The sequence below is a fragment of the Ptychodera flava genome, chromosome 14 (assembly GCF_041260155.1).
Source record: "Ptychodera flava strain L36383 chromosome 14, AS_Pfla_20210202, whole genome shotgun sequence".
NCBI lineage: Eukaryota > Metazoa > Hemichordata > Enteropneusta > Ptychoderidae > Ptychodera > Ptychodera flava.
In genome coordinates, this window is record NC_091941.1 from 11,939,380 (window position 1) to 11,953,211 (window position 13,832).

At 35.3% G+C, this 13,832-nt stretch overlaps 1 protein-coding gene across 3 annotated transcripts in view; it reads left to right on the forward strand.

The window, feature by feature from the left end:
* LOC139149369 (protein dispatched homolog 1-like) overlaps window positions 1-13,832 on the forward strand; it is a 152,178-nt gene that overhangs the window by 20,005 nt on the left and 118,341 nt on the right. For all 3 annotated transcript variants that reach the window (XM_070721096.1, XM_070721094.1, XM_070721095.1), the window contains exons 2-5: window positions 298-368; window positions 8,382-8,511; window positions 8,823-8,932; window positions 9,800-10,054. Coding sequence is in view for 2 of the 3 variants with exons in the window: in XM_070721094.1 (XP_070577195.1) it covers window positions 10,047-10,054 (8 nt within the window). In the remaining variant the exon portion in view is untranslated. The remainder of the gene's footprint in view (window positions 1-297; window positions 369-8,381; window positions 8,512-8,822; window positions 8,933-9,799; window positions 10,055-13,832) is intronic.

The window sequence follows — 13,832 nt, forward strand, 5'->3', positions numbered from 1 at the left end:
TAGGATAGGATACAGCAGTATTGCAGACGCAATTTCCTGTGTGATTAGAAATAGTGTATAAGCCCCAGGGGGAATTTACTCTGCTGTCAGCCTGGATTCAATGAAGGACAGAGCTTTGTTATGCTGTTACCATGGGATACTGCAACTTGCTGCGAGATACCATCATCACGTATTTAACATAAATTTTGAACTACTACAAAACTCAATGTTATCACAGCTTCTTCTCATAAGCTTTGCTCGGTCATATTGCTAGTATCTGTCCCATTTAATATTGTCTTTGAATTCGCTTGCTTACAGGACATAAATATCACCGTGTAACAGAGGAGGCACCATTGAGGAAGAAATAAGATTTTTTCTGCTCTGATCATGTAAGTTCATAGGATTTATCTTATATTATTTCATATCATGCTGTTGTATTGTTCTCTTGTGTTGAGAATGAGCGATTCAATTTGATAAATCACCATGGTATTGGCGCACAGTACTATTAATTTGGAAGAGTACGTTAACAGTGAAGTTGGTCTGCCATGTTTTTACTTTATTCTACGATCTGTTTGAAATCAAGCTCTCTGTGGGCCTTTATATGCTTTTGGGTGATTTTGAAAGAAATACAGTTACCTTACAATTTATTGCAGCCAAAAATGTAAGCTCGGATGTAGTGGTTGCTATAGCAACAGCTCAAGTGTAAATCTGCTCAAAGAACTAAGCTGCATGCTAGCAAAGATATGTATGAGGCCAGGGGTTCTGTAAATGTCTCCGTTTTATCTTTAACATAATGCAGGATAAATGTACATGTAAGACAAACTGTCAGTCACAGGAAGGTTACTGAAGTGCTATGTGTTTACACTTTTTTTATGAATTACTCATGTGGTGAATCTGATGACAGATCAAAAGGTACTGAAATGTCAACTAGAGTACAACAAAAGTGGGAATTGAAGACCCTGTCAATGTTTGTTGTAATTTTCAGTTAATGATGGTGTCCTCAATTTAGAAGATATCACCTTTGGTGGCGAATGTTCAGTAGCACAGAACTAATTTTTAATAGTGTTTTTAGCTCATATTTGTTCACGTTACTTTTGTTCTGAATGTAGCATTAATTTTATATTTTATCTTATCACTCCCTGGAGATTGACAGTTTCTTTCAAAGTGACTGTGCTTTGTAGATTTCTCAGCGCTACATTAATTATTCCCTTTTTGAGATTGGAGTATAACTGCAGTTTACCAGCGTATCTGTTGTCTCTCTCTTCTTCATGTTATCTTGTGGATTCATTTTTGATTCTGAACACACTTTTAGACTTCTGTAAATATAGTTGTTATGGTTTATAATTTTGCGATTGACAAATTTTTATCATAAAGTACATGTATTGTCAAAAGATATACTGGATTTTTCAGTTTCTCTTTGTATTACTATTTATCAATAGCAAGCAAAGGATAAACTAAGGTATACCATTTACTATGGAGGTAGATTATAAAATATTAATTAGACTTCTACAAAATTTAGAGGTGGATACCAGCATAAATAGTATATTCATGGATGTTTATTTTTAAGTATTTTTTTATTAAACGTGAATTATTGACACAAAAAGGCACAGAAGGTTACATAATCTTTTAACCTTGTGATCATATTCATACTCATAGATGTCGATTTGAATCAGTAAGCATTGAGAAGAGTTCAAGTATTTAACCCAGAAACATGTAAAAGGGTGATCCTATTATTTTTTGTGTTTCTCATCTACAGAGGAATACACAGGCAGGGCAGGCGGGCGAAATGAAAAAAAATCGAGTACCAAAATAAAAAACTGTATTTGTTTCAGTTCAATGTTCTGTCCATTCAGTCTCTACAATTTTTAAGTACAAAAAATGTGTAGTTGTTTCAGTTCAATGTTCTGTCCGTTTAGTCAGTGTAATTTCTTGTCTTTCAGTTCAGTGTTCTCTCATTTTAGTGTCTACAATTTTTAAATACATGCTAGGAAGTTCGTCTCAGAGGCGGCGCAAATAAAAAAAGTTTTTTTATTTTCATGTTGGAGCTGACACTTACGGTTGGTCGGGAGATGAGAAACACAAAAATTAAAAATGTCGCCCTAATTTCATTCGGATTTGTAGAACATGACACTTAAAGATTTTGTGATTTAGATTTTTTGACATTTTTGTTCTGTTTGGTCAAAAATTGTCTCTAAAATATGTCATATTATTATTATCATTTAAAAAAGTTTGTGTGCTTTCATTCATATTTGTTCATGTCGACGCAATCCTCTCATCAGCAGATTACTTTTGGTGTTATTTTTTGTTGTGTTTGATAAAAGTGCAGTGTTTCAGCCAGCATGCGGCATTGCGACATTTGACGCAATTTTTTTTGTTTTGTCCCGATAAAATAACCGTTGTGGGTCACCATGACGCAATCTGAGTAGGCCATATTTTAGTGGCAATTGAATTTTTAGACAGTGCCTCTTGGACAGAAAAATACAGCTAACAATAAATGTTGTAAGATGTTGAAACAGTTTACCCTCCTTCCTACAATGTTGCAATGTATTGAAACAGTTTACCCTCCTTCCTACAAAGTTGCAATGTATTGAAACAGTTTACCCTCCTTCCTACAAAGTTGCAATGTATTGAAACAGTTTACTCTCCTTTCTACAAAGTTACAAATTCCCTGGTACGTAAAACAAACATTATTGCTGTTCGATACTACAATACATCACGGATGTACAACGTCCATGAATACACACTGAGGCTTGGTTTTGCCTAGGTGAGTGCCGCGTACCGGTCGTCCTAGAGTTCAAGTTTTACCTACATTGCTTGCATGAAAATTTGGCCTGCAGCTACTCAGTTTGATAGTAAAAACCACAATATCTAAGGAAACTTTCACAAACAGAGTCATTGTACAAGTGAAAAGGAGAAAAAAAATAGTGACAATGTCACTGGTCGCTCCCATATAGTTATCAAAACAAGCTAAAATCAAGCTAAAAGATTTTTTTATCACAAATAGAAACAATTCCCCCAATAAAATAAAATTATGCAAATTTCACCAGAATTTGATCAAATCTTACTGACGTCACCCGTAAAAACCTCTATACTAAGTTTCAACTCAATCGGACGTGTGGTTTCAGAGTTAAAAAAAATTTTTGATCAAAAATGAAAAAAATAGCCAAAAAATGCAAATATGCAAAGTTCACCACGATTTGCCCAGATTTGGGAAAGGTCACTCCTATGCACTTCCATACCAAGTTTCAAATCAATCAGACTTGTGGTTTCAGAGAAGAAAGATTTTTTGACCAAAAATGGGAGAAAATTACAAAAAAATTCATGAAAAATAGCAAGTCCAAGATACTGACCCAAGATGTGCACAATCATTTCAGGTCAGCCCAAAGTACTTACATGCTAATTTTTCATCTAATCTGCTCAGTGGCTATTGAGATTTTAATAAAATGTAAACTTGTAAACATATATACATATGGCTATGGGAGCTAACAAGCGACCCAATGGTCGACAGAGCTCTGCTGTGTTATGTAGAGAGCAACGTTTTGTGACATATGTATTGATGAAGAAGGTTGAGATCTTTGATAGCTCATTTCAGGATGGCCTGACTTAAATGGCAAAATTAGCTGCAAAAATACAAAATTGATGATTTCATCATAATTATGTATAAAAATGTATACCAAATATCAAAGCTATCACATGAGTAACTTTTGAGAAACAAATATTTTGACCAAACACGGCAAAAACTGACCCAAAAATACAAAAATTGAAGATTTCATCAAATTTCACTATATCACACTAAGAGAACCCCCAGGAACCTGTATACCAAATATCAAAGGCATCAGACAAGTAGTTTTTGAGAAACACATTTTTTGACCAAAAATGGCAAAAATTGCACCAAAAATACAAATTTGCAGATTTCATCATATATTCTGTATATCATATTTAGTTTATCTGTAGGAACCTGTATACCAAATATCAAAGCTGTCAGACGAGCGGTTTTGATGAAATAAATTTTTGACCAAAAATGACAAAAAAATTCCTTAAAAATACAGATTTGCTTATTTCATTACAATTTGAACAAATCCAAGTTGGGTTATCCCTAGGGACCTGTATACCAAATATCAAAGCTGTCAGACAAGCGGTTTTGATGAAATAAATTTTTGACCAAAAATGACAAAAAAATTCCTTAAAAATACAGATTTGCATATTTCATCACAATTTGAAAAAATCCAAGTTGGGTTATCCCTAGGGACCTATATACCAAATATCAAAGCTGTCTGACCAGCGGTTATGAAGAAGAAGATTTTTTACCAAAAACGCCTTTTTTGGCACTAATTTGCATATTTTTGGCACTGACAACTTCATTTGAACAAAATCTCATCTACAGCCCATCATCCATGTACACACCAAATATCAAGATGAAATGTGCAGCGGTTTTGGAGTTTTTGATGTTGACGGACAGACATACAGACATACAGACACACAGACATACAGACATACAGACATACAGACATACATACATACAGACATTTCCCTAGCCTATAAGAATAGCTTCCATTGCCATATATACATATGGCTATGGGAGCTAAAAACTGAGGTTTTCTGAGAGGTCAAATCTGGGTCATCTCACATGATGTCATGAATGAAGACCCCTTAAGTACACAATTATGGTTCAAAAGAAACCACCTAGAGAGGGCCAATATGTACAATCTTATGTTAAAACGAAATTTCTTGGTGACTTCCAATTTAAATGGCATTCAGCTTGACTGTCAGTTTTAAATTATACTTTATTAAGAGTCATGGCAAAGGGAAATGGTCAAAAGTACTTGCAGTAAGCATATTCATTTTCAAATCTTCACATTTTGGGAGCTGCAATTTTGCATTATAACTTAACATCGAAGCAACAATTCAAAAGTAGAGCTATTAAAATTGTCCATTTGACATATTTCAAACTGCTATAACTTATACAAGTAATGGTGTGATTCTGAATGATTTTAATATTTCTGCAGATTCCACCAGTTTAATGATATAATAGTTAACATCACTATACATTTCTTGATGATATCAAGTATAATAAATGAAAATATTTCTTGGCTAAAATGTTATCATAATCTTTGAAACAATGATTACTCTAAAACATTTGGAAATTAAATGAACAATATCATTGTGTATTGTTTTACAGGATTTGGGTTTGACCAAACCATTTTTGTCTCAAGAAAAATACTTATGCTTAAGATGCTATTGAGCCTGCTTGATCACAACTATAGCACAACACCAGGGCCTTAAACACCACAATAATTGTATCTACATTGCCACTATGCTACCCAATGCTTTCTTCTGCATGGAAAATTTTTATCTGTGTGGCTCACAAAATTTTCGTCGTGACTTAAAAACTGCATAAATTTGCCACATTAGGAGCTTGTAGCTTCAATGTATTAAGTTGTCATTCTGTGAACACTGACTGAATGCTACAGAAATATTCTCTATCTGTGATAATATACACTTCACATTGCTACCTGATTTTTAGAATTGCCTCCTTATTTTATTTTTACCACCAAAAATGAAAAATTATTTCTATTACTTTAATGTCATAAAACACAGATAATTAATGCAATAAAAATTGAACAATTATTTCTTTAATGTAAAATACAAAACATCTTGATTTGAAATATTAAGAATTCCTGAATACCAAGAAAGTTGTTGCCACAATTGAGATCATAAACTGCCTAAAATTTGTTCAAAGTGGCTACAAGATTTTTGATTTGGCTAATGAGTTGGCTAATCATCTTGGTGACTTAGGGGGAGAGTCGAGCCCTACAGTTTATGTGCATACCATGTGGTAGCAGTAAACTTAATGATACTGCAAGTTTCATGTTGGCACAATTTTGCTCAACACCATTGGCCTAATATATATACTTACCGTTAATGCACTCACCTGACTTGCCTATTGAACACCAAATATAGTACCAGGTCATAATGACACATAATGACACTGTACTGTGCTGTTTTATTGAAATACATTTCATGTCCCCCAAAAATTTAATTTGTCCCCCATTCAGGCCTACTATGGGTCACTGTGTCCCCATGCTAGCAAAAGCTGGCTGAAACACTGAAAGTGGTGCATTTTGATTGCAGTCTTGATATTTAGCTAGTAGGTTATTGGGCATTACCATCAAAGTTTGTAAGTCCCATGGACGCAGTCCAGGGGGGACTTATAGATTGGGTCCTGTCCATCTGTCTGTCCGTCTGTCAGCAGCCGTTTCTCTGTTATTCCTGAGCCGCTTTCTTTCAAACTGTGTGCAAGGATAAAGTACTGTGGCATACATATGCCCGCCAATTTATTTAGCGATACGATCCAATATGGCCGCCTGGTGGCCATTTTGTTGCAATTTTTTTCATGTTTTCGAGCCATAACTCAACTATCCCTGAACCGATTTCGTTCAATGTTGGTACACAGATAAAGTACTATGTCATATAGTACTATGCCATTATATGAATGTCAATTTACTTTGCGATACAATCTAATATGGCTGCCTTGCAGCCATTTTATTGCGATTTTCTCATGTTTTTGAACCATAACTCAACTATCCCAGAACAGATTTTGTTGAATCTTGGTACAAAGATAAAGTACTATGGCATATATATAGCATGTCAATTTTTATTTTGCCGATACAATCCAATATGGTTGCCAGGCGGCCATTTTGTTGCGATTTTTCCATGTTTTGCACCATAACTCAACTATCCCTCAACAGATTCCTTTCAAACTTAGCACACAGTCATTGTATTGTAGTGTACATGTGCATCACAATTTATGGTGCAAGCGGGGACTGTGTCATCAGCGATGACTTCTTGAAATTATAACTGCCTTAAAAACCCCAATATTTCAACCACCCTATTTTTTTCTCAAAACGTAATTTTATTTTACCCTCATCAGTTTGAACACTGACGGAAATTGGGACTTTCTCAATCTCTAATAATTCGACCAACCAATCATGACAAGCTGTTTTGAACATTTATTTTCAATAAAATGCACAGAACAGTACGATGCACAGCACAGAGTATGTCTAAGTTGGGACTTCAGGAAAGTTGTCTGCATATGTTTCAATCATCCAAGATGGTAAGCTTAGCATATCACTTATGAGCTTACAAAAAAGATGAAATCTCTAATAATTCAACCACTAAATTATTTTTGCTTTGTGAATTTTCTAATAATTCAATTATTTAAAATCATAATTATTTTTCTTCTGGTTGAATTGATAGGGTTTTTACGGTTGCTTATGAGGTATTGCCATTAAAGTTGGTTGAAATTGTATTTACATATTATAAGTCAGTGATGTTACCTTTTGAAATCATTTTGATATTTCATTTTCAGGTGCATATAAGTTACTATTCACTTCTTAAGAAATTATTAACAGGAGATATAATTAGTCCTATTAAAATTTTCTCAGAATGACTCTGCACCAAAGAGAAAGATTGGCAGTTTCATTGTTCTTTTATTTAAATTCCACTACAAAGTTGTACTGGGGTCACTTGTCTGTTAAATGTGGAGCGTACCACATAAATGTAATTCTACTGCAGTTCCTTTTGCAAATACTTCACATCAGAAAGGCTCAAAATGAAACAAATGATCGCCAAAATTTCCTAATACCTGTATACTGATAGTCTTCTTCAATACTTGTTGGTGTAATGTCCACATTGACATACATATATATATGCTCAGAAGGTGGAAAATTTGTGTATTTTCACACCTACCAAAATCAGCAATCTTTATAATGAAATCTGTTTCAGATGTAAAAAGATGGGACGTTTCTTCAAAAAAAGTGCTGTTAAAAAAAAGACATATGTACATGTACAATGTACATATTGTGTGCCTTTTCATTATCCTAATTCCAGTGCAATACACCTAAGAGTGTTGTTTCATGAAGGGGACAGTAGTATTCTCAGTTGATAATATTTTCAGTATTTCACTGACTGTTTATTCATTCTCTGCAGGGCATGCTGAAATGCATAATATAATGTTTTTCAAACAAACCTCTATCAGTGTTTTATCTACCAGTAGATTACTCAATAATGACAAATGTTCTTCCTTTGCAGGGAATTTATTATGGGGAATTTAAGAATATATTGCTTTCAATTCTAGACAGGCTTGATGACTTTTAATTACCACATCAATTAAAATCAGTAATGTTTCTTTAATGTAATTCTATATCAGTCCTTACCATCCATACTTCACACCATGCAAGAACCATGCAAAAATGTGTATGTTAGCAAGTGACACTTTTGTGATATCATCCTTGATAGACCATTAAACTATAGTTGTAGGACCACCTGTCAGAGGTACCCTTGGGACCAGCAGGCTAAGAATACAACAATTTCTAATACTTTCTTTCCTGCTATTCTTGCAGTACCTGGCTATAAGGTCACTCAAGTCTCCTGGCTGCTTGTTTCACATCTCAAGGACCAAGAAATATCTCAGCAAGGGTTGTTTATTCCTGCAAGTGGATAGTTCACCTCATGCAAATAGAACAGGATAAGGTAATGTTATCTTGCCATCTTTCCCTGCAGACATAACTTTGCCCCCATATCAGAATAATCAAAACCTATCATTTTGCTATTCAGGAAGACATTAGCAGGATGTGGCACTGTGTCTTTTTTTAGTCTAATAAAACTGCGATGCTCATCCTTGTCTTTTTAAGGAAGTACCGTACTCATTTACCAAGAAATGTCATTGCAGTTATATGATCCCAATAGGGAAAGCAATCAGTTCATCTGAATCATACTTCTCCGTAACAGGAAATTTTGGCTGATTAACTAAAGTACATATATTTTTTGTATTCTCTTATCAGATTTGCCATTGAGTTGATGAAGGTTGTTCCTTCAGTGCTTAATGTGAAGTTGTGCTGTACATCATATTCTGGCTGACTCTTCTCACTTGGAGATCAGTTTCTGAAAGGAGGTAAGGGAGTTACGTAAAGTTGTCAGTCATGTATGATCCAGTGCCCTAAGTCTTCACTATTTCAGTCTTTCGCCAGTGATCTTTGATCCATTATATTTTCCCCAAGAGTGTTCCTGGGATTGGATTTTACATATGAGTGGATCTCTGTGAGCTTACAGCTTTCAATGTAAATTTACCAGTACATCAGTTATAGTCCTAATTTAACTTGTTTGCCCATAGTTATTTGCTCACAACAGCTCAGTTTACATTCAGAAAAATTTTTAATGACTATTCTATGTAAGGATTTTTGTTGAGAAACTTCAAGAATGATCATTGTTCATCTGTGATAGACTGCTAACTTATGTGTTCATAATTCTTAACTGTGTGTGAATACATCTTCATTGAAAAACTGGCACTTCAAAAAGTTGATTTTATTCACCAATACTGTTACAGTACAGGTATTGGTGAAATAAATCAGTTTTTTGAAGTTACAGTTTTTCAATGAAGATGTATTTGCATATATTTCCACATATCAGACTCAACTTCAACGCCAAAATTTCGGAGGTCAAAACTCACTGTGTAGATTCTACCGGTACATAGAGAGGCCTTGAATTCGGGCGAGAATGTTCGAGAATGTTGTTACACATCTACCTCTACTGTACAATGTATTCTAACATAATTAATCCTTGTATGTTGATAAATGTATGTTTTGATTGTCATCTGTTTCTTGTCAATCCTGTTAACACACTTGACAATCAAACTTAACTACTGTATACCTTCTCACTTGGTGGCAATTTATGTTGATTCTACCTTCTAAATTTTTTTGGTTGTAGATGCATTTGTTAGTGCAATTTCTTACTTCTACCCTTTAAACTTATTTGTTTCTAGGTGTGACAACACTACCTGTTCCAATCTGTCAGTGTTGTTGTTTTGTGCTGTAATTACCAAAGCTGGCAGTTAGACAAGGTTGTACCTGATACCAAGAGCCAACTGATTGTCCTTCAACTTCAGTGAGCTACCCGGTACTGCTACAGTCATCGTCCAGTATTGATTGTCCTTCAACTACAGTGAGCTACTGCTACAACCATTGTCCAGTAGTTTTCAAGAAAACAAAAAGCAAATAAGACAGCTCATTATGGGTCGGTAAGTCATGGTTTATGGTACTATTTCTCCCTTGCACGTTGCAGTCATAAGGAGACTGCAATCGTTGATGATGATGTTGAACAGTGGTTTCACAGATTTGTTGAAGATCTGCTGATTAAGGGTACTAACACCCCTGCAGGTTTCTTATTAAAGGTACACGGTCACTGTAAATTTGCATATTCCATACATGGTACAGGGAGCAGGGCATAGCGTACCACCCCGTAACACCTGTAGCTGTCGGTCCTCCATATTTGATATGTCGAAGATCGTCTGGACGCATGCTACCGGGTATTAAGTATGCCATGGCTGGTCATGTGGAGCGCCCTTTTTAAAAAGCAGCCACCCGCATAAAATCTGTGATTGGCTATTAAAAACAGGTGACCGAATACCTTTAACCTTTCGCTCACTACGGACATGTCACCTTCATCTGCATGTTTTTACCAATATTCACAGGTCATGTCATTTCATAGGAATAAATGAAGAATTGCTATTCAACTCCAATGTCGTTTAATTGCTCGCATCTTTGGGCTATGATTCAAAATTATTTGAACACTTTGACATACTTTATGTCTTATGACATCATCAACCCATCTCACAATATTACGAGGCAGTGCATTAAAATAATGAGACAAGCTTTTCAATGTGTTTAAAATGTGCACTTAGAACACAGAAGGCACACATCTGTCATCGATGAGTTTGCCATCGTCATTGATCAGTAATGGTAATATGCGATGAAGGGTATTTGCAAAGATAATGAAACTTTTAGCACGTTATGTTGCAGCCATGGATCATGAATATGTAATCAACTCCAAAACTGCCCTCCTGAATATACATGTACCTTGAGCCACGTTCCTGTGTAGCCCTACGGGAAAATCGCCCTCACATTTGTGTAATAATTTTCCTTATCATACCCGGGCACACTTTGTCCAAATATGGGCAAATGCATGCATTGCAGAACTAGCTTTATTCTGGTTACTATGGGTGTTGCTATCAGCACACATTCCGTTCGTGAACTGAGCCTGCGCGAGATTTGAATAACTGCGTTGCCTAGAAGAAATGTTCTGATTGTACGGACAACAGTGAAGTTAGCGACATTGGGTGATATTTCTTGAGGTTTTCTACCGAAATCTAGATTTAGTTAAGAACGTTATCCATGATATCTACGTTTTTGAAAGTGAAAGTGAACTAATGATTTGAAAGTGAACTATAAAGTATAAATCAGATGGAGTGCAATCATGTAATAGATGAGCCAAGCCGTCTCCTGTAACCCACCTTCAAGTATATGGTCATTTCATTGTGAAATCCTCACAAACTTTACCAAAAGACGCAGTATTTCTTTCAATCAAAATTTATTCTGATGATCACATCTCACTGCCTTTGTAATATAAGGTAATATAATGATTTATATCACGCCTTTGTTCTTCGTACACCTCGATATACGCCTCATTCTTTGTTGGTATGCATATGTTGCATGTCAAGTTCTACAGGTATAATATGCAACGGGATGCAGTCTTTGTTCTGAAAAATTCACTAAAGTGGCAATAATGTTTGATATCAGATGTATTTCTATCTCTAAATCTATGCACTATATTTTGAACTACTGGTACATATTTGTCATTCCATAAGGAATATGATAAAACCTTTAAGGCCCTGATACTGGTTTTGCGGACCTCAGTCAGATGGCATACAGGCCCTCGCATGCTCAGTCCCTTTAGCCATACAACCTTGGCCCACAAAACCCAAATCAGGGCCATGAAGATTATTATAATGGCTAGCAATGATGCAGTTCCTGTTTAATCAATGTCCCAACATTCTGAAAATGGCAGTTTTACTTTTAGTAACATGAGCACACACGTAGAACAATTTTCGATTTGACAGAACTCTCAAAATTTCTCAAAAGAGTGCAATTACTCGTATGTTATAATACTTCCCATTACTGGTACATTGTAAATGAATATTGAAATCAATGAAATAGATGAATGTGATAATGACATGTAAGGTTGCAAGTTGGACTTCTTCTAACATCAACGGGAAAGTATTTACATCAATATGAAAAATGCAGATGTAAGTATCTGGCACTTACGCTATGTACAAGAAAACTGCAGGTTTTGGAGAGCAGCAGATCCCTTCTATTGATGTGTGCCCTCTAGAGGTCACTTTTATAGAGAGTTGATTTACAAAAGAAGACCGGACAACATCCTTTCCTTGTTCTATGTCATTGTGTCCATAAAATTAAAGCTATCAGTCACTCATCGTCATTGGATATCCAGGTATAAAGGCATAGATATAGGGAAGACATACTTGTAGAAGACAGGAAAGCCGTCTGTACAATTTTGTGATTATTCTTCAATGGTAGGAAACATCTCTTCAAGGCACTGCAGTCATTCACATATCGATGGTCGTCTGACAGTGTTTGGCATGCATACATTGTCGTTTGGCAAGCAATATTGATATATGAAGGAGAAGTGTAACATGTTTTATGGTAAAATGCGATAACGATCAGCGTACTCATTCCCCCAAATTGGATTTAGGTGATGGAGATAAAAAAGTTACATTTAGTATCATTAATGTGACATTAATAAAAAAAACTATAAGACAATTAATCATGTTAGTGTCACTCCCCAGAAAATTGCTGCCTCGTGGTGGATATTAATGATGATTAATTGCCATAGCTTGATCGATATAGCCTCAGTGTAAATATAAAAAAAAACAGGTGGGGATCACTGATGGAAACTTGGACAATTGGCCCCTCTGTGTTATTTCTGGTTAGCATCACTACTGGAGAACTTCAGAGATGTATACCTGTGCACTGCAGTGTGTGAGCACAACACCACAGCTGCTTGCTGTCCTGCCCAGCTTCACTGATGCCTATAACCAGCAACCATGATAAAATGTAAACCAATTATCTTCAGAGTGAAGACTTGCATTTTTTCACTTTTCTTGGTTGCACGGAAGCAGCATCATAGTTAATTTCTTGGATTTATATACACAATCACTTTGAAATGATAAAAAAATCAGAGTTCTCTTTTAAGCTGCTAATATCAATTGCTTTTTCTGTCTGTAAATTTTGTACAAGATCTCTACGCTCCTTGAGAGTACCTGAAAGTCTGTAAAGATAAATGTATCTTAGAAATTCTGGAAAAATTGATAAGCTGCTCACGATTTTTGAAAAGCTAGAAATGATCAATCAAGATATGATGAAAATTATCATTTTTAATGAGAAATGTAGACATCTGTGCAGATGCACTGCCTGTGACATATAACAACTATTTCCTGGTATGAAATGCAAATGTACTGGTTGAAAAATGGTAATTTACTACATTTTAACAAAATTGCCAGGGTTTGAACAATTTTCGGCAAAACTGAAGCCACACCTGCCAAAGTATTTTCTTTGATTTTATTCTACCAGCTATGACTCTATGTAAGGTACAGGCATTGTATAAAGGGACTACCTGTATCGCTGAAGCTCAGATAAATATTTGGATAACTTGGTTGAGTTCTAGAAACTTTCAGTAATTCTATGAATTTAATACAGTAATAATCGTGATTATTGTAACTATGACAGTGTTAGTCTTTGACCAGAACAGAGGTCAATTACTTTTATTAAACGTCCATTTCTGGGCTTGTCAGTTTTAATGGTCATATAAAGTGGACAATGCTTGGCTTCATGAGGTCAAATGTAGTATTCAATTCTTTCCCTGTGTATTAAACCATAGACAGTAGAGAGGAGAAGACCTCGACTGTCTATGATTAAACTTAGAATATTGATGGCGGTGTG